The following is a 27907-nucleotide window of genomic DNA, read 5'->3' as shown; positions in this document are numbered from 1 at the left end:
ACAAAGCAGACAAACATACCATACCCTGTATTTTTACATCCATGTCCAAATTAGACACGAGCAATGTCTAATATGTAGAGCAGAATCACTCCTAGAATAAGAAAGCTATATGTGAATAGAATATTTCTCTCTGACGCCTACATTTGTCGATGGCATTAAAGAAAGTTAAGTGAAATATATATCATATATTTGGATGAGAATAGTAAAATGTTTTTCTTGGAAATGTGACACTGACAAGCAGTGATCATTTGAATATTCACAACGAGGATCGTATATTTTGTCTAGAATAGTTTTTCTGATTTGCCTATAAAGAAATCAAAGTTTGGTTGCTTTGTGAATGTTTTTCTTCTGTACACAAGCTGCCTTGAGTTGTATGCAATATTGTAAGTGATTTCTCCAGCATTCACAGGGGGCCACTAATAATAAATTTGATTTCTTATTTTAAATAAAACGGAATGTTCAGATTAAACAACAGCTTGTTTCATTTCCCAGAATTTTCAGGGTGATATTGTGCTGGTGTTAGATCAAGGGACGTTTCTTGGTAAAACAAATCTTCAAAACTGAGATAGATTTTATAGATAAAGTCACTACAGTGGGTAGATTGTTGTGTGAGAGAAGGGAGTTGTCTGTGATCATGGAGTTGAGTTCAAGTTGGAGTGTGGAAGACGGGGGAGGTTAAAATCACCCATGAGTGCCACTAGTGCCTATGTAGTAACGGAATCTAAGAGGAGGTCAAAATCATAGAGGAACACTGTTGAGAAGGCCTTGGATTGACAGATTATGAGGATGCTGAAAGGGGCAGGCAGGAGGAGTTGGGTGGCAGGAAAGTCGAAGCAGGGCCCGTTCCTTCTTCCCAGTTTTCTTCTGTTCTTCTGGTCTTCCACTTTCTCGCTGTTACTTCAGGAAAGAGGCAATAATGTTGCACCACTTCACAGGGGGATGATTCTTCCATTACGGGTTTCCTTTCATCCTTTCATACAATGTTTTACTTCACAGTTTCAAGGGGGGTGACTCCTAATTTGAGTCTCCCTTAAGCACACAGTTCTTTAGAATGTTTCTTTCTCTAACTCTCTGGATCTCAGTTATCCTTAAAGGGATATGGTTCTTCCCTTTTCCATTGATTGTCACTGTTCCACAATTTTAAAGGAGGGGTTTTAACCTCTTAGCTTTCTCGATCCTTTTCCTACTCCTGGTGTACTCACATGCCATGGCACGTGCATCTTTATTACTTCTCTCTTTCTCTGGGTCTCAATTATTCTTTTGAAGCGGTATGGTTATTCCCTTTTTGTATTGATGGCCACTGTTTCAAAATTTCAAGGGAGGTTTTTCACCCCTTGGCTTTCTCAATCATTTTTATATTCCTGGTGTACTCTCCTTCCAGGGTATCACAACTGTGTTACTTATACTTAAAAGAGATTTGATTTTTCCCTTTTTATATTGATTATCACTATTCCACAATTTCAGGTTGGAGTTTTTACCCCTATGTTGTCTCACTTCACTTATTACCCATGGTTTACTCTCCTGCAAGTGTATTGTACTTGGGTGTTGGTCCCAGACTTGCACACTGCGTGGTTTACTTTCCTGAGAATGAAAACATTGGGTACTCCCTATTTGTTGATGATGAGGGGTCAGATCTGTGCAACTGGGAGAGAATTAAAGTACAACAGAAAAATGACAGATCGACTACCCCTCTCTATAATCCCTTCATTAACATTAGGCAGTTGAATCGTATAACCTCTTAAACATTTGGTAGATTATACACCTCTTTTAACAAAGACTCTTTTGTCTGCAAATCATACAGTTTTATTTAGTTTTTTGCAGTTATTTAAAAAAAACATTAAATAGACATGTGATCACTTACAACATATTCATAGATCTTAAAAAACCTTTTGCCATATACCATTACAATTCATTAGAGTGCATTTGCAATTTGTATACAGAGATTATCTTTAGATATTTTTACTTCTTTTGTGAAACCTATTATGGGGTATCAAGATAATTAACATTATATTCATGGCAAAACATTGTTTGGTGTTGCGAAAGAGAAAAAGGAAAAATCCAGTTAATATTTCCTATCTGGTCGACATATGTTTCGTCCTCTATTGTGTGTACTGCACCATCTCAAGTGCTGTCACTCAATTCAATGTTTGGGCCATCTTCAGGACAAAACAGTTTATTCATGGAAGTCAATTCAATCCCCAATTGGTAGATCTTCTGATCTAAAATAACAAGTAAAAAACTATTTTACTAATAGTAACGTGTTAAAACAATGAAATGTTAAAATGACAGTGTCTTAAAGGTCATGTCTCACATATCATCTAGATATACCAACATGATTACTTACCTGTTGTCCAAACTGCTAAGTTAGGGACATCTGAGAAATGCCACTGAGTAGTGTTGATCTTAACCTCATCTGCTTTTTTTACTCCCTGAAATGACAGCAAATACCTTTTGTTGTCTTCTGCTATAGATTCCCTTTTTGTTCTTTTGGGTATGGTATTTGTTACAATTTTTCTCACTTACGTGCTGAGGGTCCAACTGGATGTTAAATCCACATGGACTGCGCCCAAATTCAGGTGAGATCGTTAAATGGTGGTTCATTTGAGGTTTGTTGGATCGATTTCCCAGTAACACAACCCCTTTGGTCAGGCCAATTTCTTTATGTGAAGAGGAGAATTACTTACTATCCCTGGCATGCATCATTTCAAAATACTTAGTATGCATTTCAGTATCCTTTAGTGGCATATTTGTTCATTTCCTATTTCATACATCAGCTAGTACATCATGCACTGCACCTTTCTGACGGTTTAATACTGTTTTCTAATGTTTTTTCCTCAAATATGTTGACTAATAAGATGTATGCAAATTGTGGATTGAAAGATGTCCATTACAGACACACACTGTATTTGCCTTTGGTACCTTGGAATCGTCACAAGGTCGAAGACTGTGATTCCTGTCAATCTATGATGGGAAATAGCTTGAAGGAGACGAAGGGGAAACTTGTGCTAGGTAGGCCTCTTTCCCAATCCCCTTCACCCACTCCTTCTATGAGGAGGCATTGGACAAGAGAAATTCGAGGGGCACTTCAACCTCTTCATAAGCGCTCTCTAGCTAAGAGGGTTTTCTCAGCCAGCAGTATGGCATTAAAATCCATCAATGCTCACACTTTGTGGGAGGTGGTGGCTATGGCTGCTGAGCACATCCCCAAGGATAAGAGAGGGAAGGATTTTTCAACATCATACAAGATGGCAAGGATGCCATGTGTCAGTCACATGCAGTCTGGGTTGGATTCAGCTGACAGCGTTAGTAGAGTAATAGCAGCCAGCACTGTGTCACATACGTTTGCCTGGCTACCTAAGTCTAGCTTTGCACCAAATATCCAAGGAAGCCTTTTAAACATGCCTTTTGACAGCTCCCATTTGTCAAGCTCCAAGGCTGCCAAAATCTTGAGAAAACTTCAGTTCACAAAGGCAGTGGCACAATCAGAAGGCAATATCCAACTTAGCCCTCCATTGTCTATGCCTTGGGCACCACCATGGCACCAGCGCAGCTGAGCCCTTCCCAAATGGAATGCTTCACAGCAGTGGCCCAGGGCTGCTCTCCGGCACCTGGCAATCGCCCCTCAAGGAACACCCGACACAAAGCAGATGCAGTCGCCAGTCCCATTGGAAGGGATGCCTAGCGCCGACTGCCACAGCAATCAGCCGGCATCCCCCTAGGGTGGTCTGCCTCCCCCCTCACAGCCGCTGTGAGAGGCAGCCCACACCTGCGGTTCAGCCGGGCTCCAGACAGAGGTCTCCGAGGATACAGGACACCGATCAGATGCTGCCAGTCCTCCCACGAAGGTGCCAGCAACCACCAAATCTGGTTGGCGTTGTCAGGTTTATACAGAATGCGCATCAGTAGCTAGTGACCGCCATTAGCACACGGAGGCTTGCTAGGAAGCCGTCATCTTGCACAGCTGCTCCACAGCATCCCATGTCAAATGTTGTTGGTGTTCCAATGATTGTAAGGCTGGCGCCACCATTGCACTGCACAGGGTCCGCAATCATGTTCTTCACCTTATAGGGACAGTGAATGGGTTTGGGTCTGGGTGCCCATTACTGGTTGTACCTGCAACAGATCATGGTTGTGTGAAAGCATACTGTTTTGTATGTTCATCAGGCAACAAAATGAGTACTTCTGATTGTTGTGTCCCGACGTCCAAGTGGAATAGGGGAGGACATCCAGTGAGCTGTTGTCAGGCAAGTGCTGTAGCCACATTACATGGGAGAGTATGTGGTCTAGTTAGGTAGACTGCGTAATCGTCATGGACCTCTGTAAGCAACATGGTTCATTGGATGCTCTGTCAGGCATTTTAAATTTCATCCAACTCCTGATGTAATTATATAAAAGAATTGTGAAAGGGCAGTGAACTGAGCAATCACCTGCGCTGGGAACCCAATTACTCTTGTTGTGAATGTGTCTCCTGCGGCAAGTGTCTGGGTTAAGAGCCCGCGCCCTGCCGGACTGAGCAAAACTATATAACATAACCAGATACCCAAACCAACAATGGGCATAGAGCAGATTACATGGTGTGATTTAATATGTCATCCGAGCTGGATGATTTTTATGAAACATAAATGCTAGTTAAGCCAACAAGACAAAGGTATTATATGACAACGACAGCCGACACGTGTTTCAACCTGATTGCAGGTCTCTTTCAAGCCCAGTTGAGTAGCATAAGAGAGCACCTGTTATCTAGTATGGCTCTGACACTTTGTATTACTAATTGTCAGAGGCGTTGCTAGGGGGGGGCTAAAGGGGCTATAGCCCCTGGTCTTTTGGTTGTAGCCCCGGATAGAATCCCAGGAGCTACACCCAAATGGCTAGCTAGCCCCCAGTCCCAACAGTTCCGACATCAGCGTAGCCCCGGGTCTTTTCCAGACCTAGCAACTCCCCTGCTAATTGTCATCAATGAAAACCCAATTGGGTTAGTGCATATCAGTTTAAAGCATATGCGTGGGCGTATGCAGTTGTTGTGCAGAACTTTCGGTTTGGTCAAATATTGATTTTAAGTTCAGCAAGAGTACGTTCAGTGCATGGCAGCTTAGTGTGCATGCTATGCTGTCCTTTCAGCACCAAAGCACTGCATGCGCGCTACACTGACATATTAAATCACACCATCTAATCTGCTCCATGCACATTGTGGTCTTGGGCATCTGGTTAGCCCTGGTGTCAGTGCTGTGCACGGAATGAGTAAGTGTGGGTGGTGGGGTGATATGTATTTTGTTTGCTTTATTGCGCTGTGGCACCTTGTTGATGCAAGTACTGTGTGGGTGTGGACTGGGTGTAGAGTGATGTGGATTTGGGGGTGCAGATTATTGGGAGTACTGGGACAAGGGCTGACTTGTGGGTGCTGCCTTAAAATAGAAGGCCAGCGTACAGCTTAGTGGGGGTAGTTGATGGTGCCTTAATGTAGGGGGCCAGGGTGCAGTTTTGTGGGGTTACGTGGGAGCTGCCTTAGTCTAGGGAGGCTAGATGCTGTTTAGCGGGTGTACGTTGCTGCTGCCTTAATGTAGGGAGTAGAGCGCAGTTTAGTGGGGGTATGTGGGTGCTGCCTAAATCTAGGGCTCTGGGTCGCAGTTTTGTGGTGGTAAGTGGGGGGTGCCTTAATCCAGGGGGCTGGGGCACAGTTTAGTGAGGGTATGTGGGTGCTGCCTTAATGCAGAGGCCCTGGGGCACAGTATAGTTGGGGTGTCTGTGTGCTACCTTAATTTATGGGCTGGGGTGCAAATTAGTGTGGGTACTGGGACGAGGACTGATCAGTCGCAGGAGAGGTGTGGAAGTAATGGTGATTGCTTGTAAGTAATCCTTGATTACTTTTTTCCCATGGGTCCCGCGCAAAAGTTGTTTGATGGCGCTACTTATCACGGACTTAGAGCTTGTATTGTAAACGAGGACCATAATATTGCTGGATGGTACCTCTTAAGCTCCGGTGTGCCTGTTGCAGAATCAATAACATGCTTGGTGTGCATGACTCTTCCTTTAATCCTTCTGAGGTTGAACAACTGAGTTGAGCAACTGAGGACAATAGTTAGGCAATATGCCGAGAGCCTGCGAGCCATTACCGCATAAGGTAACGCCCCCGGGGCCATACGCTCGGGCCTTAGCGAAGACCACAGGGGCATTACCTTATGCGGAAATGGCCCGCAGGCAAGGGGTTTATTGCCATTAGTACACCAGCCCGTTAGACCAGGGTTCTAAAGGCATTTCTTTTTCTGTTATGAAATGCTCTGGCTCTGTGGATTATGCGACAAAGACTTGCCTGATTCCCCGGTGAGGAGAGATGGCGGCCGCTAGCCGTGAGGAGGCTCAAGGCAGCGGGATTAACGTCTGGTAATGCCCGCATTCTGGGCCTTCCCATTGGTTTTGAGGCCACCACACCCCCCTCGCCGGGTACTAATGTTGGGTAATGTTTAATTGTGAGTGTTCTTGAAGTCTCATGTTAGATGTGTTTTACTCACCCTTTAATTCATCTCAGGATGATATATGTATATGATGTACAACTTAAAAGGATACAATTACAAATACTAAGAGCCTCATTAGGAGCTCAGTGGATTACGTTTACCCAATTTCTGCCTACCGTAATTGTCATTATTAGGAATGATTAGGGTTTAACTGACTACCGTGGAATTTCGGAAATACAGCATGCAACATTTCCAAAAATCTGCATATTATGCGTTTGTCACTTTTTGAAAATGCATTTCTATCCCTTTTTGGAGTATAGAAATGGATTCGACACAGAAGCTTATTTCACTGCTAAGGTCACATGTAAAATAAGGCACAGAAGAAGACCATGTGTCCTTTCTGTGTATTACAATCCTAAAGTGGCGCGCAAAACTCAGAAGGATTAATGGAGGAATCAAACAAAGCTGATATTTGACTAATTGTGCTCGACCGAGGCCAGCTTCAAAGAGGAATCAGCCAGCGATATAAAATCTCCATTGTGTAAGTCCTCTAGAAAATATGTACCTCTGGGGTCGGAGCGGATATTGTATATGTTCACCTGTCACATTTGGGTGGAGGTAAAAATTGAAGAATTTGTTTGGAGGTAATTCACTTTTAATCCATGGTAGAGCTTGTTTTGCTCATAATCGTTATTTGACGGTGGGGAGCTGTTATGTCAGTACGGCAACGTGAATGGCTCACCACTGCCACATTTGTGTCATTTGCACAGCAGAGTGCAAATGTGCAGGGCAAAAGACAGTATACACGTGTGCTTGTCACCTTTTCCTTGCACTTTTGCACTCCACTGTATAAAGTGAGTGAACGCTGCCTTATTATGAGCACCACTTGCCATGCTTGCAGGCCAAGCAGCGCTCACAATCACAACTAAACATGACCCGACATGCTCACATGTCAGGCAGTGTTTCATTTTCACTGTGAACACTGCTTACCAACCACGTATGCTAAGCAGTGTTCACAATCACAATTAAAAGCTGTACGACATGCAAGCATGTTGTGCTGTATTTAACTGCATCTGTATACGCTGCCTACCATGCAATGGGTCCCTACTGGCTTTGTCTCCTTTATGCTGGTGCATAAAGCAGGCCGACTGCATAGGGATCTCTAGCATTTGCACTGGCATTGAAATCCATACTTGTGCAAACGCTGGAGCACCCTACCTCTCTACCCTACAAGTGATTGAAAATGTGGGGTGGCATGAATGGAAGGCGTTAAAGCCTTACTGAAGGCTTTAACGCCTTCCATTCACATTAAGGCACAATAGAACATGAGCTCCACAGTATTTACTGCATGTGGTTGTCGTGTAGAGTACCGCATGGGTTACATTCATCATGAGTTATACTTAAGCAAAAGGTTGAAATAGTAAGGGGCTCATGCTCATCAAAGCTGTAACATTATGGAAAAGAGTAAAAGCCTTTCCTAAGCATGTGTGCATTTGTGTTTCTGCCGCCTCCCTTCCTCTCTGCCATACAAAAGCTCCAGCATTTGCACTGGCAAACAGGCAAGTGGCTGCACCATAGGAACCATGGCAATGAGATGAGGAACCATGTGCCCCAGTGGCACAGCAGGGTGTAGTGGGTAATCATGCCTTCAGAGGTTAGCAATCATGCAGCCACCAACATTGACAGCTCCAGCTATGGTGAGAAGCAGGGACATAGTATGTCCCACGACCAGGGTGCAGCACAACAATGACATTGGCCTGTCCCTATTAAACTCCTGGCTCTGTCCAGCCTGTCAATCTGTGTGAGTGGCTCTAACAACTCTGTACAGCGGCAGGCCCTTTTTGCCAGCACCACACCTCCAGAGGTGATTGGTGGCATTTGCCTCACACACAGCAGCACACATGTTTGGGAAAGACACCTGGTAATATTATGCGGCATGGAAGACCTACTGCCTTTATTGTGGATTGCCAGTTGGCACTCAGGTAGTGTTGGTGGGAGAATGAGCAAGCTCCACCAAGCTTCACTTCTGTAGGGCATCCTACAGGGGTAAAGGAGTGAGGCAGTCATGGAGAAGGGAAGGGCCTCCATGGGCATTGGGGTAACAGTCTCTGAGGGGGCTGGAGCATGTTATGAAATATTCTGTGGAGAGCTGGGCCCTGTGAAATACCACTGAGAACCTTAAGTAATGGGTGCCCCCGGTGAAAAAACCTGAGAATCTAATGAGTGGCTTTGCCCTGGAAAAACACTGCAGTGAGCAAATGAGCCCCATCAGAAACACCAGAGAACATCACGGGATGCTGCATACTATGAAATAAACAGCAACCAGGGGAAAACAGGAAAATGTCTGCTAAGTGTGTGCTCAGGATTCAAATATACTAGTGACAGTATAGTCGATGCAATGGAATGTGTATGGCAGCAACTGGTCAGGGCTTTACAGTCACAGCCAATACTACAGCTTTCCACTTTCGGCAAAAGTGTGGGAACCCCCTCTACAGAGAACGATCAAGGACAAAATGCCTGGATTCTGGGATGGCTGGCTCCAATCAGGATGTTCTACAGTTACATGTTTGCTACCTGTCCCTGTCACACAGGAGAAACATCTCTCAGAACTCACGCTTGAGAGGTAGTGACAGCCTAGGGATTCTGCAGCAACTTGCACAAGTGCTGATGCCAGATGAACCGCTTGCTTCAACAATACTGTAATTGGTCATCATCTCTTCCTACCAATGACGTGTACAGTCGATAGGCAGCAAGCGTCTCTGCAGCTTTGGGCCCTCCAAGGGGGGCCAGCCCCTTATTTCGAAGACCACTGCTATAGGCTGTGCCTGCACTTTTGTCAAAGTTGTTAACGGGTGGCCGTGATGTAATGTCCCTTGATGCTCCAGACATCTGTTGGCTTGACATGCCTAGTAAACTTGGCAACATGTTGGCTGACTGGTGCCTTTCCTGCTGCTTAAGGTCTTGTAGCAGTTGGTGTTGCAACCTCTTTAGCTCAGCCTCCTTGAACATTTGCACAGTATCTCCTCCTTGTGCAGCTTGCTGCAAGACCACCCCCCTGAGACGTATACATACAAAGTGTCCCATTTTACTTTGAGACATGGGTTCAAAAGAAGTCAGAAAGTAGCCAATGTTACCTTTAAATGCAACTAGGCATAGATCACCATGCAAGGCTTAGGGCAGGTCCATCATCAGCTGTTCTGCATCAGTATTTCCTGACAAGGCAAGGAGTGCCAATTACTGATGCAGCTGAAGTATTTTCAGCGATAATAATGTGGACTGGTAGAGGTTAGTTGCTTATCTGATGGTACAGGGATGTATTAACCCCAGATCTTTTGACTTGTTCCCATATTTGTGCACGCTGCTACTGCATATGGGACTGCATGCATGTGGCCCCAATGTCTCCCTGCCTTCGCTTAGCACACCTTTCTCTGGCAGAGTGTCCATGGCACAAGTTAGGTTGTTGTTTCTTTTTTATGAAGAACTACCACACATTTGCCTTCTGCATTGGTCTAGAAGCCCACATGCTGGATTAATGTGCATGGTGATGCTGGAGATGGCGGTGCTAGTGGAGTTCTGTAGGCCACAAAATGATGTGATGTCCTTTTGGATCTGCAATGCAACATCTTTTTTTCAATGAGTCTGTGTACAGTTGGGGGGGCAATCGTCCATTAAAACTATAGATTCTCCATCATTGGGGTGTCATTGTCATCTTCTGTCTCACTATCCTTGCTCCACAACAGCAATACTTGTTCCCATCTGTAGTTTTCTGGGGCATATTCTTTGTCTCTACCATCATGCATCTTGTCAGAATTACTGTCTTATCCACTAGATGGAGGTGGTGGTCGTAGATACAAGGGATTTTCAGTCATCAAGTATTTTCATCTGTCACCTTCCCTGATCTTCTTCAACATATCTCCCCCACAAGCTGCCTTAAGGGTTTCCAAGCTCCTTTCTCACCTCCTCCCAGGTGTCACCTGATGGCACGTGTCGCACCCATTCACTCCAAGATCCAGACATTTACTGGTCCGTCAACCCAGCCTCCCCAATTCAATGCTTCTCGCTCTCAGCAAAATCAGGTAATTGTGACCTTCCCACAAGCTGCTCTGTGGTAATCTGGTTCCTCCCACTCGTCCTCTCATGTATCACCTCATGCCATGTGCCTCACCAACTCACGTCAAGAGATTACCATGGACTGGTTTGACTCCCCCTCCCTGAATCTGTGCTGCTACCTCCGATCAAAATCAGACAAGAGTGTCACCCCCACAGTTTGTCCTCAGGGATTTCTGGCTCGTGCCACTTCTTTTCCCAGGTGTCATTCAGTTGCATGAGCCCCATCTACTTACTTCAAGAGACGGATACTGACTTGTGTTTCACCCACCTTTCTGAATCTCTCTTGCTCACTTCCATTAAAACCAGTGAAGCATGCCTCTCCCAAATCTACCTTCAGTGTTGCCTTATGTGTCGTCTCACAGGTGTTACCTGATGGCAAGTATCTAGTCCATTGGAGACGAAAAGTGACTTGTGTGTCACCAACCCCTAAATTCTCTGTGAATGGCACTTGTGTTTTTCAGACACACCAATGTTGTTAACGTTTCTCACAGAGCTTTGTTGGCTAAACCAACCCTAAATGTCGCTCTCTGTGTGGATCCTAGTCACTCACTCCATCTCCGTACCCTTTTTCTTACAATTTCTATAAATATACCTCCAATTCCCTCAATAACCCAAGTCTGCCTCCAGCAATGACCTCCTTTGAAAGCTGATTGAAAGTGAATGGGGGGAGGAGGGTCCAACAACATGGCTCCCATGAACCCATGTGGACAAACTTCAGACAAACATTTCCAAAGGTTCACCCGAGGTTCATTCCTAATAATCCAAAGGTTCACCAGAGGTTCATTCCTAATAAATCACTCAAAATGTGTGCGATTTGGGTTTGTTGCAGGAAGGTTTCCCCAGGCCTAGTCGTAAAACTTCTACTAAGAATGAAGCAGTCCTACAAGTAACCACAGGGCACTATTTATAGGCTATGGCAGTTCCCACCAACTTGCATCCCTCTGCATAATTAGGACCTCTTACAGTGAGAGCTCTGTTTTATCGTACCCACACCTCCTACTTAGCCTTATCTTGAACGGCCATGATTAAATGCTGGGGGTAGAGGCTTTATTTTGGTGTAGCACAGATACTGCTCCTGCCATGTTGATGGCAGTGCAGATTCCCTTTTCCATGCTCTCCAGGATCCTATGCCCTCTGCGGGCATGGGGGATTAAATAGTATGGCACACATCTATGGGCCATGCTAGAGAGCGAAACTGAAACAGAAATGATCCCGACTGCCCCAGCTGGTGTCCTGTCCCAGAAATCATTGGCAGTCAATCCTAAGTAGTCACTGTTGCAGCCTGACTTCTGAATGATGTGAGAGCTCCATCAGTGGAAATATTCACTTCCAGACTCTGAGTTGGATTAGCCGTCACTACTGTCAGATCCGGTCAGGGAGATTTGGTTGCTTAGTAAAACAAGACTTGTAAGTAAACATGTACTGCGAGTACTGGTTTAAGGATTAGGAATCATTATGTGCGCCCAGAGTATCCTCTGAGATATAAATGGATTGCAAGATAGTCCTTCGCTTCGGTTGCATGATGTGCAGTTTGAGACATTTAAGTAAACACTTTGCAAACATTGACAGGGAATAACCATGGGGCCCTTGTACCTTGAAAGGTCATGGCTTGCAAGTGAAACCCTTGCTGGAGCTGTATTTTGAGGTGTTAGGGTCATAAGAGACATTCGCAGGATTGTGACTGCTAACACAGAGAAGAAAAGTAAACTATCGTTGCCTCTGTTTACACTGGCTTCAACCCATCCTGTAACTTGGGTTGTTATTTGTGCAGTGAATTCTAGTGGGGCTTCAGCAGGGATACTATGGAATATATGAGAAATACATGCAAAGACACATGGTAGTCCATGTCAAGTATCATAGAAACAAAATGTGCCATCTAGTGAAATTCTTCATACAGGGCTGGTGAAGACTGGCATCTTATTGCTATCAGAGTAAGAGCTGTATCTTATGCCACTTTGCAGATGGCACTGTAAACAAAAGTCTAATCAACCTTCTTGCTGGCAAAAGCACCACAACGTTAAATACAACTGAAAAACACCGTTATTATAAAGAATAGAAAACTTGCTGGATGGTCCTGAAAGGACTATTGTCAAGGCTCTTTGGGTAAGGTCTGAGTACTGTTCCTGAACTAAGAGAAAAAGGCTCTCTGAGCTTCCTTTTGGTCACCTATTGGCATATGTGGCCAAACGATTTAAGCAAAGGTATTGGGAGGGGGAAAATGAACGTCCAGCGAAATGTGAAATCTCTTATGTTTAGGGTCATTCCATATGAACACCGAGAGGCATTGCTGTTTGCAGTATGGCACAAGTCTCTAGCGGCAAGTGTCTGTCGTTCACCAATCATAACGGCTGAAGTGTGAGTGCACTGGAGTTTCCCGGCTCGGTAAAATTCTTAAATAGTCAGTAGGTCCCCCGAAGCAACATTTCACAATTGTCAACTCAACTGTGATACCAGGATAGCTTATTTTTCAAGTAGGCAGCCAGCCAGAGATTTATTAGCTGAGAAGGAAATGTTGATTGCCACCTCAAGGTCTACCTGGGTCTTTCACCTCAAACATATGTTTACTTATTTCTGATGCTCAAAAAATAGTCCATAAGCGCCCCTCTGTGAGAACGAACACGGCCCATTCACCTGTTCTTTGGGTAGGTACCCACTCTAGAGTCTGCAGCCACACTTTAGCTCCCTGTACCTTTCACAGATGGGAAATAGCAATTTGCATATCAGTCTTTGTCCATTCCTGATGCTGACGTCGGATAACATTTGATGCGGCACATGTCTGTGGCTCCCAGCGCTTGTTTCTGGGATTCTAGTTGTCTTGCAGTCCTATTTCTTACAATTTGCTTGTATGACTTGGCTGCAAAAGGTCGCATTTGGATCATGATGTCAAGTTCACTTTGTGTGGTTAGAATAATTTTCTCAAGAGGTCAGCAGAGAACATGAGTCTCAAAAAATGTCTTAGCATGCCTGGGGGTATTACTGACAGTTCCACTATAGATGAGGTAGGACAGATGACTGCTGGTGGACCCCCCTCCACACCCAAGACCTGGTAAAGGGGCACTCTCAGGAGTGTAGGTACAATCAGCTAGAGTGGTGAGTGGGTGCCCTTTGCAGGCTTGGACAGCTGCAGATATCTAGCTCTGTACACTATTAGTTATCTTAATTCACGGGTGCCACATTCCCAGCAGCAGAAATGCTTGATCTGTGTAGGTGAGACTTGGAGAGTAGGGATATTGACTCTTTCTTTCAAGGATTGTCCTGCCACAACCAGGCAGGTGAGCACAAGTCCTGGTCTCGCCCTTTTAGTTTGCAAATTAGTTTGACAAGAAACTAGGTTGAACTTTTTCATCTGATCTCCAAGAGTCTTTTTTGCAGGTTGCATAGCATGGGTTCCTCACTCTACCTTAAGATGGATATTTTCCAGGGACGTCATTTGGTGATTTGGTGGTAACCAGGGGTCACACCTGTGACCCCTGAGGCCTTTCTTGCAACCCCCCTGGTCTCTCTTAGGAACAATGCTATGTGATGCCACTTCCTGTTTTGTCAAGGGGTGAAAGGTTGTGTTTCATCGCTTCCCTTGATGTCACTTTGGGGTGGGGTCAAATCACATGACTTACTGAGATGGAGATGTCATCAGTGGTCAAGGGTCGTGCGATGTCACTTCCACTACCCCTGGCTTGTTGGTAAAATGATGTCCCTGGTATTTTCTAAATTATTTAAAAATATTTAAAATAGCCTGAGTAGGCCATATGCATTCATTTCAGAGATGGGGCAAACAATTGTGAAACACCTGTCACCTCTTGAAAGTGATCTAGATTTTGGCATCATAAGTAGGAGAGCCTTGGCAGATCATGAAGCTCGAAGAGGAGAGTAGGGAGAAATGTTATTGGTGAGTTAGAAAGAGACTTGATGTTGTAGACTTTTGATAATGAAACAAAAGATGGTATACTTAATTCTCTATTTAATAGGGAACCCGCAAAGTGATCTTTGTGCATTAAACACTGAATTCAATCTGCCACTGTTTTATGTTGTAGAAAACGGTTTACTGTTAAAATATGTTCAAAACCTAGCACTGAAAGGTAAAGTAACAGCCACATATGTGGCAAGTATCGACTTGACAGCTGCCTTTGATCGGGTGAACAGAGCACTCCTGTGGAAAGAATTGGCAGGGTGGAATATACCTACAGGGTTATTTAGACTCGTAATAGCACTTCATGAAAATACCAAAATCAAGGTCAGACTGAATGGGAGGGGTGAAACAACAGACCCCATTCAGACATGTTCTGGTGTTAGACAGGGGTGTATGTTGCCCCCCCCTGCTTCTTTAATTTATATCTGTCTGATGTGGGAGAGACCTAAGACAATAATGCTTGTGCGTCACCAACTTTGAATAATCAGCGTCTGACGTGGATTTCATATGCAGATGACTTTTGTTATTCGATTTAACTCCACACAGCCTACAGAAGTTGTTGGACGCTTTTAATATCTATGCAAAGTCCCATGATCTGGTTATCAATAGCTCCAAATAAAATCTTATTGTATCATCAAGGCCAAGAAAGAAGGTGACAGATTAATGGTGGGTCAATGGACATAAGTTAGAGATGGTCGATTCATTGCTTTACCTGGGATTTTATGTAAATGTCCAAACGTACGAAGTTAAAACTGAGAGAAAATCTCGTCCAGAGAACTCTGACCTATTGAATGAACTCAAAAAGGTTGAGAAAAAATGTGTGAAATTCTTAATTTTTCCAGCATAAAAATTCTACCAAGGAAAAATCATACCAAAACTACTTCATGGCGTCAAAATCCTGGACTTTTCCATTCTGGATTTTCTCCCCAAATTAGAAGGGTATCTGATTCACTTCCTGTGGTACTGCTGAGGCATGAGCTGGGTATCCAATCTCTTCGATCAAGGGGAATGTGGAATTTGTTTAATGTTTAACAAAAAAATCTTTTAATAGCCAAAGTGGGAATATTCTATGATGATGTCAGGTTGTTTCTGGTTACTACATCAAATGGTGAGCACTCGAAATGTCCATTTATATATGTGAAAATATGTGAGGATCTCTTATTGGAAATTGGATCCAGCCAGGAAGAGCTCAAATTTAGACCCCACTCTACCAAAAATCACCTGAGGGTAAGGGATTGGAGTGAAACTACTGAGTTATTACATAATTATCCATCCCCGTTACATCTAAGCCTTAAGCATAAGGAACAAGGGGTCACTCCACTTGGAATAGCTATTAGTTTCTAGTGGAGTTGCTTTGCTTTGTCATATTTTGTCGAATGGATGGTCTTACTATATTGATAAGCAGCGGCTGTGTGTCTGGCTATGTCATGTGGCATTTGGGCAATGGCCAGGAGGAGCTGGGGTTTGTTCATAATAACATTGTCGTACTGAGCAATCATAAATGCTGCCCACAATGTCATTGCCTCATTACACGGACGGCGGTAAGGGTTAACGGTTAACCCTTACCGCCGTACTACGAGGTCCCTTTGCGGGTTGGGGAATTTAACGCCTGCTTTTTGCAGGCGTTAAAAACCAACCCGCAAAGGGACCTTGGTGCTAATTACGGCACCGCAAATTTGCAGTACCGTAATTAGCACCTTCCCCATTCCCATTATGCCCTATGGGGCAAAAACGGGAAAGGTTGGAAGGGGGAATTACCGCCCCACCAACCTTGGAGTAGGGCGGTAATTCCCCTTTCCGCCAAGGCGGTGCCGGTAATTTACCGGCATGGACCAAGGTGCTAATAGCTAATAGCAAGGTGCTCATAGCACCTTGGTCCACCGCCTACCGTGTAATGAGGCCCATTGTATTGCAGAGCATTTACCAGAATCCCAAAGGTTCTGTCGGGTTTTTGCAGACAATAGTCTCTTCACCCAGATAAAAATGCACGTGTGCATCTGGGAGAGGCTGATGTGTACCTAATACACTTCCCATCAGCTCTGTATAGAAGTGGCACACACATTGCACGGTCTCCACCAGTAAAGTACAAACTGTGTGCTCATCAAATTGTGCAACTTTGTGTTGAATATCTTCTTCAGAATGCAAGACTTAACTGTTTCATTTCCATGTAGTACTTATTTTGTCTCTAAAAAATAAACGAAGAGCACGCAGAATGTTAACTTTTCATTTCTCATTGCAGGTTTCGATGCATTGTGTACCCGTTCAAGCAGAAGCTTACCATAACCACAGCTATTTTAATAATTGCTGTCATCTGGGTGCTTGCCATTGCCATCATGTGCCCTACTGCAGTCATGTCGCATGTGACGGAGGACCGATATTTTAGGGTGATCCTGGGATACCATAATCAAACAAGCCCAATCTACTGGTGCCGGGAAGACTGGCCCAATCCAGAAATGCGCAGAATCTACACCACTGTGCTCTTTGCTAACATCTACTTGGCTCCACTGTCGCTCATTGTTATCATGTATGCTCGAATAGGAATTGCTCTCTTCAAGAGTTCCGGGCCGGCCGGCGGCAAGCAAGGCCCGGAGAATCGCCACGGAGTCTCCAAAAAAAAGCAGAAAGTAATAAAGATGCTGATCATCATTGCCTCACTCTTCATTCTGTCGTGGCTCCCACTGTGGACTTTGATGATGCTCTCGGACTACGCCAATCTGACGGAAGTCCAGTCGCAGGTCATCAACATTTACATCTATCCATTTGCCCACTGGTTGGCCTTTTGCAACAGCAGCGTCAACCCCATCATTTACGGTTTCTTTAACGAGAACTTCCGTCGTGGTTTCCAGGCCGCGTTCAAGCTTCACCTCTGCTTCGGTGAAGTAGGCCACGTGCAGACCTACTCGCGCAGAGTCACTGGGAACACCATTTTACCAGCCAGAAACCACAGCCAAGTGGCTCCTGACCAGGCTAATCAAAACGCAAACTATGGCCAGAAACAGCTCCAAGGCCCTGACAGAGAGGAGCAAAGCTTAGTGATGGAAAACCTCGAAAAGGTGGCCAACAATAATGGCCTTCGACAGGATCCGTCATGAAGGAGTTTTGCAAAACAAATATACAGACTGCATCGTAAATTGAACAGTTGTCATGGATACGTTTAATTGTCCAAAGAATACAGCAGGAACAATACGCAGAGACAACAAACATGATAAGCTATTGTCATTTATTTTGTATTTTTTGACAAAATATAATGACAAAATACACTCGTTGGTTTGTAAATTGTTTTTTTCTTTGTCAACACACGCCACTTACTATCTCATGTATTATTAAGTGGTGGCTAATGTTTGTTGTGTCCTAAAGTTTTTGTCCAAAATATTTACAACAAGGAATATATAACGAGCTTAATGTGGAGGCACATTGCACCTGCACAGTACAGTACCCGTGAAAATTAATTGTATAGTGAGATCTACCTGTAGGTTCAATGGATTGTGATATATGTCAGTGGTACTGTAGGGATCTGCCGCTGTTTTATATAGTCTCTTTGTGAGGCACTGCCAGTTATTATTAGTGTGTTCTGAAACAGTTTGTTTTTTAATGTTGTATAAAATACTCCTCCTCTTGCGAAATATGTTGTAGACGGACATTTCAAGTACTAGCCTGCCTTTTGATTCAGCATTGAGGAAAAAGACTGTCCAATTATTCATTTTTCTGATTGGCTATTGTACTAAAAGTATTCAGGTTGGCGGTATTGTCCTTTCCGACTAGAACTAGTTTGACAAGGCGAACAGTTTTGGCTTTTGTTAGAGCATTGTGCAGAACCTTCCAGGCACTCACCAAATGCCCTTCATTTCCATTTCATGCCATGGCACTGACATGATGGCCAAGTATAGTTAAGCCGAAGTGAGAAATGAAAACGTGCCTTCGGAATTGCAGCCCGGGATGCATGCTGCCCTTACCTCAGGCAGGTTGTAACCATTGCGCACCGTGCTATGTGTATCCTCTTGAGACACACACGCATGCATGCATACACACACTTGCATGCATGCATGCATAAACACACTTGCATGCATGCATGCACACGCACACACACACACACACACACTGGAATGATTGGACTCAGCAACTATTTTATATATTTCATTTATTTTATTGGGTATTTGTAAGGTGCCTATAAATCAAATAGTGTTTCCAGGCGGCCAGGAACAAATGGAGTAAATAAACAGTAAAAATAACAATAAATAAACATTAACAGTCCTACCAGGCCGTGTGACATTAGGAACATGCAAGTGCGGTGACAGGAAGTGCAGGAGGGTTGAAAGGGAGGGTCAGTGTAGGGGGGACCAGAAAGAAATAGTGGTAGCCCAAAGGGGAAGTGCCACAGGGAGCCAGAGGAGGAAGCCACTGGCCAAGTACTATGGCAGAGGTGACCCAAAACACCCAGCAGTCATGTGGGGGGGCGAGAGGGCAGTGCTGAGAGGGGGGTGCTGGTGTCAACTTGGTGGAGGGCCTAGTAGCCTATAAGGCTCATGAGGGACCAGGTGGTCAGTTTCAGCGGCAGTGGGGAAATTAGCAGGGGAGGGAAAGGGGGAGGAAGCATAGAAAATACATGCTTTGAGAAGTTTCCAGAACTAAAGGTGGTCCGGTTCAATTTAGAGAGGGGCAGGGACGCCGTTCCAATGGGAGGCACCAGCCGTGGAAATAGATCTGCCCCCCCGCCCCTCTGCTTGGAGAAGCGTTGGATCAGCAGAGAGTTGGAGCTGGAAGATCGAAGGGATCTGGAAGGTAAGTATTTAGGGAGTAAAAGTTGGAGATAGCTTGGTACCAGGCCCCAGAAAGCCTTGTGGATGATGCAGAGGTCTTGAATCTGATCCTAGCAGCCACCGGGAGCCAGTGGAGAGATTTTAGATCTGGGGAAAAATTGCCTTTTCTGGATTAGTTGAAGGGGACGAATGGAGGAAAGGGGCAGATTGAGGAAGAGGCTGTTGCAGTAGTCTAGCCTGAAGAGGACCAGCGTTCTGGAGACATTGACCTTCTGGGGGAATGTGAGGAAAAGGAGAATGCCTCTAAGGAGGTGACCCCAAGGTTTTTGGCCTCAGTGTAAGGTGAGGGAAGAGGGCCTAAGGAGGGCAGCCAGAGGTTCAGAGGGAAGCAGGATGCAGGTGTCCCAAAAAGAAGAATCTCAGTCTTACTGGCATTAAGACAAAGATCGTTAGAAGTATGGCATGCCTGAATAGCAGTCAGGCAATCTGAAATGAGAGGAGAAGAGGAGGAAGTAATGGGGAGCTTGAACGATTTGTGTGTCATCAGCATAACACTGGAAGTGAGGAGAGAAGGAGGAGATTGGGTGGGCAGGAGGGGAAAGGTAGATGTATAAAAGCCAGGGTGAAAGGATAGAGCCCTATGAACACCAAAGAAGAGAGAGAGGTGGAACGGGATAAAGGGCACAGTTGAACCTGGTAAGGGCGGTTAATTATGAAAGAGGTCAGCCAATCCAATGCCCGGTCCTTGATGCCAGCAGTGTCATGGAGCCGTTTTATGAGGATAGAATGGTTGACCATGTTAAAGGCAGAGGACAGATCAAGGAGAATGAGAACAGCAGGAGAGTTAAAGTCAAGATAAGCGAGCAAGTCTTTACGGGTGTTCAGGAGAGCAGTTTCAGTGCCTCTGGATGCCCGGAATCCAGATTGATGGTTGTGGAGGCAACCAGAAAGTAGCTTCTCCAAGAGTTTGCCCAGGAAGGGGGTAGTAGAGATAGGGTGATAGTTAGCCGGGCAAGGAGGGTCTTCAGGTGGCTTTTTTAGGAGATGGTGCACAAGGGAGTGCTTGAGGGATAGAGGGAAAGAGTCAGTGGCAAAGGAGTGGTTACAGAAATCGTAAGAGAGGCGATATTGTCCTTAATAGTTCTGGAAGAGCCGGGGGACACCTGTTTGGATGAGACCTTAATAGAGCAGGCAGCTATAGAGATCACATCAGATCTTATGGGTGAGAAGGAGGAGAGATGGAAGTGGAGGAAGAGAGGCCATGGGAGGCAGGAGAGCAGGGTGGGAAGTAGAGGTAGGGGTGGAGGAGAGTGAGGACCTGATGCCATGAGTTTTAGATGTGAAGTGGGTGGCAGTGCAGTGCAGAGGGCCTGAGAAGTAAGGGGAGAGGTAGAGACTGCAGTTGGATTGGCAAGTTCCTTGCAGATTTTCCCGTGTTGTTGGTGGCGCCAGAGATTCAGGCTTGAATGTTGGCACTCTTCTTGGAGCGGATGGATAAATGGTATTGCCTTTGGAGTAGGTAACAGGCCAGTTCGTCAGTGGATGTACCTGAGGTCTGCCACTTGTGTTCTCTGCACTCATGTTTCAGAGAGGCTAGATCAGAGTCATACCAGCCATTACATTTGGAGACAGGTTTCAGGTGGATCCTCATGACAGGGGAAAGGATGTTAAGAGTATTAGAGATAGCGAGGTGTAGGTTAACAAGGACTGAGTCAGTGGGAGAGTCAATAGCAGGGTTAGGAGGGGGGATGAAAGTAGAAGCAAAAGCAGCAACTGCACCCGCTTAATCAGTTGAATTACTGCAAAGGAGTCTGGCAGTGCGGGAGGCAGCTCGGTCAGAGGGACAAGGGGCCCAAGCGGGAAGTGAGGAGAGAGTGGTTAGACCAGGAGAGGTGGTTGTGAGGGGGTTGGAGATAGGGAGGTCAGCAGAGATGAAAGCATCTAGAGTGTGTCCGGCTGAATGAGTTGGACCAGAAGGAAGAATGGTAAGGGGGATGGAGTTACAGAGGTCACGGAAACAACAGTGACGTGGCGGATTCAGTAGAGTCATGGTGGATGTTGAAATCTGCAAGGCAGAGTTTAGAAGTAGTGGTCAAGAGAGAAGAGGTGAGGTCAGCCCATTCCTAGAGGAAGAGAGAGACAGGCCCAAGGGGTGGTGATGGTAAGAGAGAGAGAGTAGGAGAGATGCAGAGCCTACAGACAAGGCATTCAAAAGAGGAGTAGGGTTGAGTAGGTATGATAGAAACAGGAACTCACTCACGGAAGATCAGGGCCACTCCACCACCAGACCGGTTAGGCCTGGGTTTGGAGAGGAGCTTGTAGCCCTCAGGAAGGAAAGTGTCAAAAGCAGTGACAGAGCAGACATTGAAATACATCTCGGTAAGGGCGAGGACATCGAGGTCAAAGTCTTGAAGAAGGAGAAAGATGTCAGAGGAGTGTTTGAGAGCAGAACAAGCATTCAAGTGGCCAAGTGGAAATGGTTACCACCTTTGAAAGTTTTCCAAAGGCGGGTACAGGGGTGTGATACTACAGTCAGTGGTGTGAAGAAGATAGAAGGGAGGAAGAAGGAGGAATAGCAGGAGAAGGGAGGAAGCTAATGAGAGATGACAGGCACAGATCAAGGAGGAGCAGATTGGGATGAGAACCCTGAGCCATGACAGTGCCATTGTGATAGACATTAAAGATGCACCTGGAGGATGAAAAGTGTGCCAAGAGTACTTTCCATCTAGTGCCACCATTAATGGGTGAAGAGGAAAAAGGGGAGAGGGTTGAGACCAAATGGGGGGGTTCCATAGATCCTAGGAGGGGACAGAAAAGAGGATATCAGTAATAGTCTGCCTGGATCAAGCATTGACATAGGTGTCAGCAATAGGTAGGTCAGGATTAGAGGCCAGAAGAGGTTTTCAAAATTGTTTTCTTCCAGGCTTGAAGAGTGAGATAGGATAGGTGATAGAGTAACAGTTAGGGTAGATTGGGGGGATGGAGAGCACCATGAGGTAGAGGGGAGAGATACACACAGAAGAGCTGCACTGTGCACAAATAAACTCACCATGCGGCCTAGCAGCTATAGACAGGCAGGTGGAAGTCCAAACCAATGAGTCTTCAAAGACCGAAGGCCAGACACAGCCCCTCCTTTAGCAGGGTGGCCCCATCTTAGATGTAGAAGGTGAGACAGGTGGCCTATCAGCAATGAACAGGCATTGAGAAGACCAAGAACAAACTCTTCAACTAGTATAGTTGATTTCCTTAACCCTCCACCATGTATATGAGAACAATTGACAATGTGTCCTGTTATTCTAATTTGTTTTCTCATCTTGGCTTCTTCTATAATCTAGTAATGTGTGCCAGGTTCATATATATTCAGTTCTATTATTGTAGCTCAATTAAGATCCACTTCTTTATATTGTAATTAAACCTCTGACATAAATCCCTCAGGTGGATTAATTAGATAGCAACCAAATCAAATTAAATTCTCAGCAGCCACGTATTCCCAGTCAGTCAGCTGGTGTGATGAGAATATTATAAAGGGGATTCAATTGTGCTGTGCCCTTTACAACATGGCACTATAATATTAAGCGATCACTGTTATCATAGGAGGATGCCATACAAAGCTCTCAGGACAAATGTATAACTACTGCAGTGGTGTTTTCAGGTTCACAACGTGACCATATATTTAACATCTTTTAGTACATGGGATGCAAAGCACAATACAGTATTAGGCAACATGTTCCATACATGTTCTGACTTGGGTCGTTTTTCCATTCTCTGTTCCTCCTATTAGGAAAAAGTGTTTGCATTTCTAATTCATTCAGTGACTTGTAAATATACAACAATGCAGCTTTTGATATTTTTATGATAAGATTATTTATAAACTAATAGTGCATGGTTGATTTAAGTGATGGGCTAAATGAGACTTAGCTTCCTCTTTAAGAAAATACACATGGAGTCTATTTTACTCAAACCAACGTAATGTTTCCCTGATCTTTCTCAAGGTTTCTACAAATCATGTAAATGAAAAGGTTCAAATGTGGCAATGATGTAAATAAGGGTATTGGTCTGATTGACATGGGCTCTTTTTCCATGTCTAGTCATAGCTTTGAATATAAAGGGGATAGTTAACCTTTGCAGACATAATTTAATCTCAATTAATGCACGTATTTTACATCCTGAAACAAGATGGCGTTCACCATGGAACTCAAGATGACATGTGGAAGAGTTCCAAACAATAGCAGAGAACAACAGTGCAGCAGGATGGCCAAGGATATAAAGGGTAGATGGATTTATTACAAATGTATGTGTGAATAATTTAAAAATGAAAGGTATGCTGAGGGTTGCAAAATATAAATGTGTTACAATGATTCATACAGTTCTGACAGCATGTAAATGTCTAATGGTAGGTATGGTTAATACCACCATTTCTGATCCCTAAAGCACCACGATAAACTTTGATGACATGTTGACCAACGTTTTCCTAGCATTTTTGATGTTTACATTGCTTACCATATCCTTTATATTTCTTCTAAAATAAAATGTGCAATATTTTAAGCTGCACTTCCACAGAACCTTAAGTTCTTGCCTCCCACAAGTCTAAGGAAGTTGTGGTCATGTCTGAGTTTCCACACGACCCCTTTCCCTCATCTGCAAACTTGAAGATGCTTGTTCTGTTCGTCATGGGATACAATGTATCTATGTGATTCAGAGAGAGAGAGAGAGAGAGAGAGAGAGAGGCAGAGAGAGAGAGAGAGAGAGAGAGAGAGAGAGAGAGAGAGAGAGAGAGAGAGAGAAAGAGAGAGAAAGAGAAAGAGAGAGCGAGAGAGAGAGAAAGAGAGAGAGAGAGAGAGAGAGAGAGAGAGAGAGAAGGGGGGAGAGAGAGAGAGGTGGCATTGGGAGCTAGAGATATGGTATCGGTCTGCAAATGGCCTGGGGTAGGAGTGCAGGGTTGCAGATTGTTTTGCCTCGAAGGCCTACTCCCACCTTACCCCAACTATCTGACTCCCTTCTAAGATCTCCTACCACTTTACACTACACACACAAAAAAACACACTGATGGCCACCACAGGCCCTGCCCTTAGCACATTAACACTAACTGAGCCACAGCTAAGCTCTCCTATTTAGCCCTGTCCCACTCTGGGAAGGTTATTATGCAGGTGCAAGGGTCCCAGGTAGGCCATTTGATCTAGTGATGGAGAGGGCGGGAGGCTGCTTCGCATTAACGTACAAGCAAAATCAAGGCAACAGAAAGCATTCATGAAGTATGTACCTCTATATCATTGCCAACAAGCTCCATGTACGGCTCCCATGAGGAGCGACCCCCGGCAACACTTGGGGATGGTGCCCTTCGTTTTGTAGTCGAAGCGGGCATGGCTGCCTTCATGCCTCCTGCACCAGGGACAGTGTTAGGCGTGGATTCTCTATTATGGTGCCTTTCTAGCAAGGTACGGCACTTTGTCGTTGGTGCATGCACCAAAGCTCCAAATAGGGCACATGCTGTGTGTGACGTCATTCACACCTGTATCTGCGCAGCCATGCATTCCCTAGCACCGAAATCAGATGCCGAGGCTCACTGCGACCCGCTGGCCGTGCAGACATCACCTGGTGTGGTCGCAGCGATAACCTTGTTGTGGGGCCAACCACATCTGACGTGCAGATAAGTGCAATAAGGCTGGAGGTAACTCCAAAATCGACGTTTGGAACAGATGGTGCGACATCCAAGGTAGGTGATAAACTGATCTGAGTTATCTGCTTGTGGTGCCGCTGTGGGGATTTTCCTGGACACTTTGTGAAGCTGGTGAAGCCTTGTGTGCTTGGACCTCCAATGTGTATGGCATCACCAGGACCTGTGAAAATCAAATCAAATGGGGCCAGTGTAAAAACGGTTTCATGTACTATCTAAGAGCATTTGTGGACATTGCCAATGATAGAAATGTGTCACTTTTAAAGCACTTTTTGCAGTATGAAGGCTACCGATTTAGGAGAAGCGGCTGACTCTGGCACTACAAACGATTGGTATCTTGCTATGCTGAAACTGGATGCTCATTTAAACCCAAATACATGCACAATGTTGGAGAGGTATAATTAGGGAATTAGGGAGCATTTAAGTGTTGAACGCATGGAGGATGACATCATTGCCCTGTGACGTTTAGCACTAACATACACGTTTGAAAATACTATGGATGAGCACATTATCGATCAATTCATGATCCATTGCAGTAATAATAGGATCGGAGAAGAGTTATGGCTTAAAGATGATCCCAGTCTGGAGGAAGTCATCAGCATAGCGAAACATGTTGAACATTCAATGGTGTGTGTAGCAAAATGGACTAAGCTTGAGAGCAAGACAATGGCGCCTGAAGTACTAAAAGTGACGACAGAGGAGAAGGTGAAGAAGATGAACAAGGGACATCAACAGCACCAGAAGGGGCAACCAACCTGAAGGGTGATAAAACAAGCCCTAATGGGGCAAAAGGGGGAGGAGAGGTTATGCTTTAGATGTGCTAGTAAAAGTCACTTTTCTGCATCGCAGATATGCTCTGGGAGAAAGGGGAACTGCTCAAAGTACAAGAGATGGGGGACATTACGCAAATTGTGCCCAGAAAGAAAAAGGTGTTAAATGTGTCAGGTGAAGAAAGAGCGGGGAGGAGGCGGTATTTGAGGTGTGGTGTGGGGAACAAGGGGAAATGTTTGTGTCGTGGTTGGGTGTGCGTGTGCATGGGTGTGAGGTGGATACAATGAAGGGAGTGGAATGCAGAATGCTGGTGGAGTGAATGCTATCATGCAGTTGCAAGAGTTCCAGGGGGGCATTTGATCTAGTGATGGAGAGGGCTGGAGGCTGCTTCACATGATCTTACAAACAAAATAAAAGCAACATAAAGCATCCGTGGAGTATGTACGTTTATTTCAGGTAATGAAGCATTTATCGTGGTAGTAAATGGGGATAAGCAAGTATGTGCTTGTCAATCTTAAAAGCAGATTTGCTTCAAACGAGACCGGATGCAAATGCTCTTGCAGCAGCTGTATCGTTGCCTAGCAATTGGACTAGCATAACCAATTTGATGATTCAGCATATCACCCACGTGTTTAGTTTTTTTGTTTCAACAAAACATTTAGAAAGTATCCAAAGATTTGACAGAGGAAATTATAGGTTCCACTGGGGGATACAATGTAGGGCCCAGTAGTGGAGGGCAGGCCGCTGCCATCCCCCAGAGCACCCTGTAGCAATCCCTACTGATGTACTGTGGCCAGGCATGATCCTGCAGGACAGTGCAGCCTATTCAATTTTGCCAGTTAAAATAGAACATAAAAACATAATTTTTGGTGTGTAGTGAAAGTGAGGAAGGCCATGGGAAGACATGGGAGTGGGGGCATGAGGAGGTGTAGGGGTACTTTTAGGAGGTGTAGTCGGGGTAGGTTTGCTGCTACAAAAGTGCCATGTGAAAATCTGAAGGAAAAATCATGATTGGCTATGTGCCTCGCTAATGCTTCTGCGGTACTTTTAGCGTCATTTCTACGACTGTACTTAGAAAAGCAATCTGCTCTCGCTCATGCTGTTGTCCCTCTTCTATCTCAGCAACACAGCATTTCAATAAGGTGAGGTGCTCTATTGTCAGGGTGTCGAGTGAAGCACCAAAGGACAAACAGATGTCTTAGCTCAGTAGGCAGAAGTGAGAGAAGCTTAATAAGCAATTATAAATATGGCTATAGCACCATGACCCTTATGTTTATGGAGGACTTCTATATAACAATGTTTTTCCCAGTTCAGGCAACCCCACCAACAGGACATGTGCATCATCCACAAATGGTTCCTACTGCTCCCAGGAGGTAACCGCTGGTGCCATCTGTTGACATGTTAAACAGGGAAGCACCAACTTTACATCAAAGCCCTGGCAGTTCTAGCTTCCATACTGCAAAATACCTTAACCAGGGAGTTCAAAGTAAACAGTATGCATGGGATTAACAGCGCTTTGTTGTGGTATATTGTGAGCCTGCTCCCTCTCCTCACCTGCTCCTTCCCCAAAATACAGCGCAAGGCAGCAGGGTGTCTCCTGGTGAAGGATGGGTGAAACTCAGACTCCAAATCTCCTTCCCAATCTTGGAGCAATCAGTTAGGCTCACATGTCCGTCGCATTCTTGGATACATTAGTTGTGCTCCATGATTCAAGGGTGGCAGCATGAGGAAGGATAACCACTTCTACTCTACTTCTGCCCCATGACACTGCACTTCTGTGTCCTGTGGGAAAGAGAGGAACGTATTTGTGGCTGATTAGTGGTAGAATGCTTGGCTTGACGGCTCCTTCTTGCCCGTGGTCCTTGTACAATAGTTCTCTCATGGCTCCATGCCAGTGACTTGCACTTTCTTAAAGACACTCAATAGCTTTAGTAGGAATGTACAAGTTTGCTCAATGGCTCCAGAGCTGGGTAGAAATTTCCAACAGGGTGCACAATTTCAAGCTGCAATCTACTAGCTACTCATAAAAGCTATTCACCTCATGTCAGGTCAATAGCTCAAGAACAACATTTCTTTTTTTTTTGGATTTGTATAACGCACATCTGCCCGGGGGCATCGTAGCGCTGTTCCATTTGTGGTAGGACGTGGCAAGTCCCCACTCCTACATTCACCTGCAGCGCTTTCCACACCACTCTATATCACTTAGGTCATTGCGCTGAATCTTGCTGTCCTTTATTTG

General features: G+C 44.9%; 1 protein-coding gene across 2 annotated transcripts in view; it reads left to right on the top strand.

Annotated features, from left to right (window-relative positions):
* LOC138515885 (neuropeptide FF receptor 2-like) overlaps nucleotides 1–23770 on the top strand; it is a 620178-nt gene extending 596408 nt beyond the window's left edge. For both annotated transcript variants that reach the window (XM_069630644.1, XM_069630643.1), the window contains one exon: nucleotides 16706–23770. In XM_069630644.1, coding sequence (XP_069486745.1) covers nucleotides 16706–17558 — 853 coding nt within the window. In that variant the 3' untranslated portion in view covers nucleotides 17559–23770. The remainder of the gene's footprint in view (nucleotides 1–16705) is intronic.
* Nucleotides 23771–27907: the final 4137 nt, after the last annotated feature.

Source organism: Ambystoma mexicanum, chromosome 6q (genome assembly GCF_040938575.1).
Source record: "Ambystoma mexicanum isolate Mex_15411 chromosome 6q, UKY_AmexF1_1, whole genome shotgun sequence".
NCBI classification, from domain to species: domain Eukaryota; kingdom Metazoa; phylum Chordata; class Amphibia; order Caudata; family Ambystomatidae; genus Ambystoma; species Ambystoma mexicanum.
This window is presented reverse-complemented; position numbering and strand designations above follow the sequence as displayed.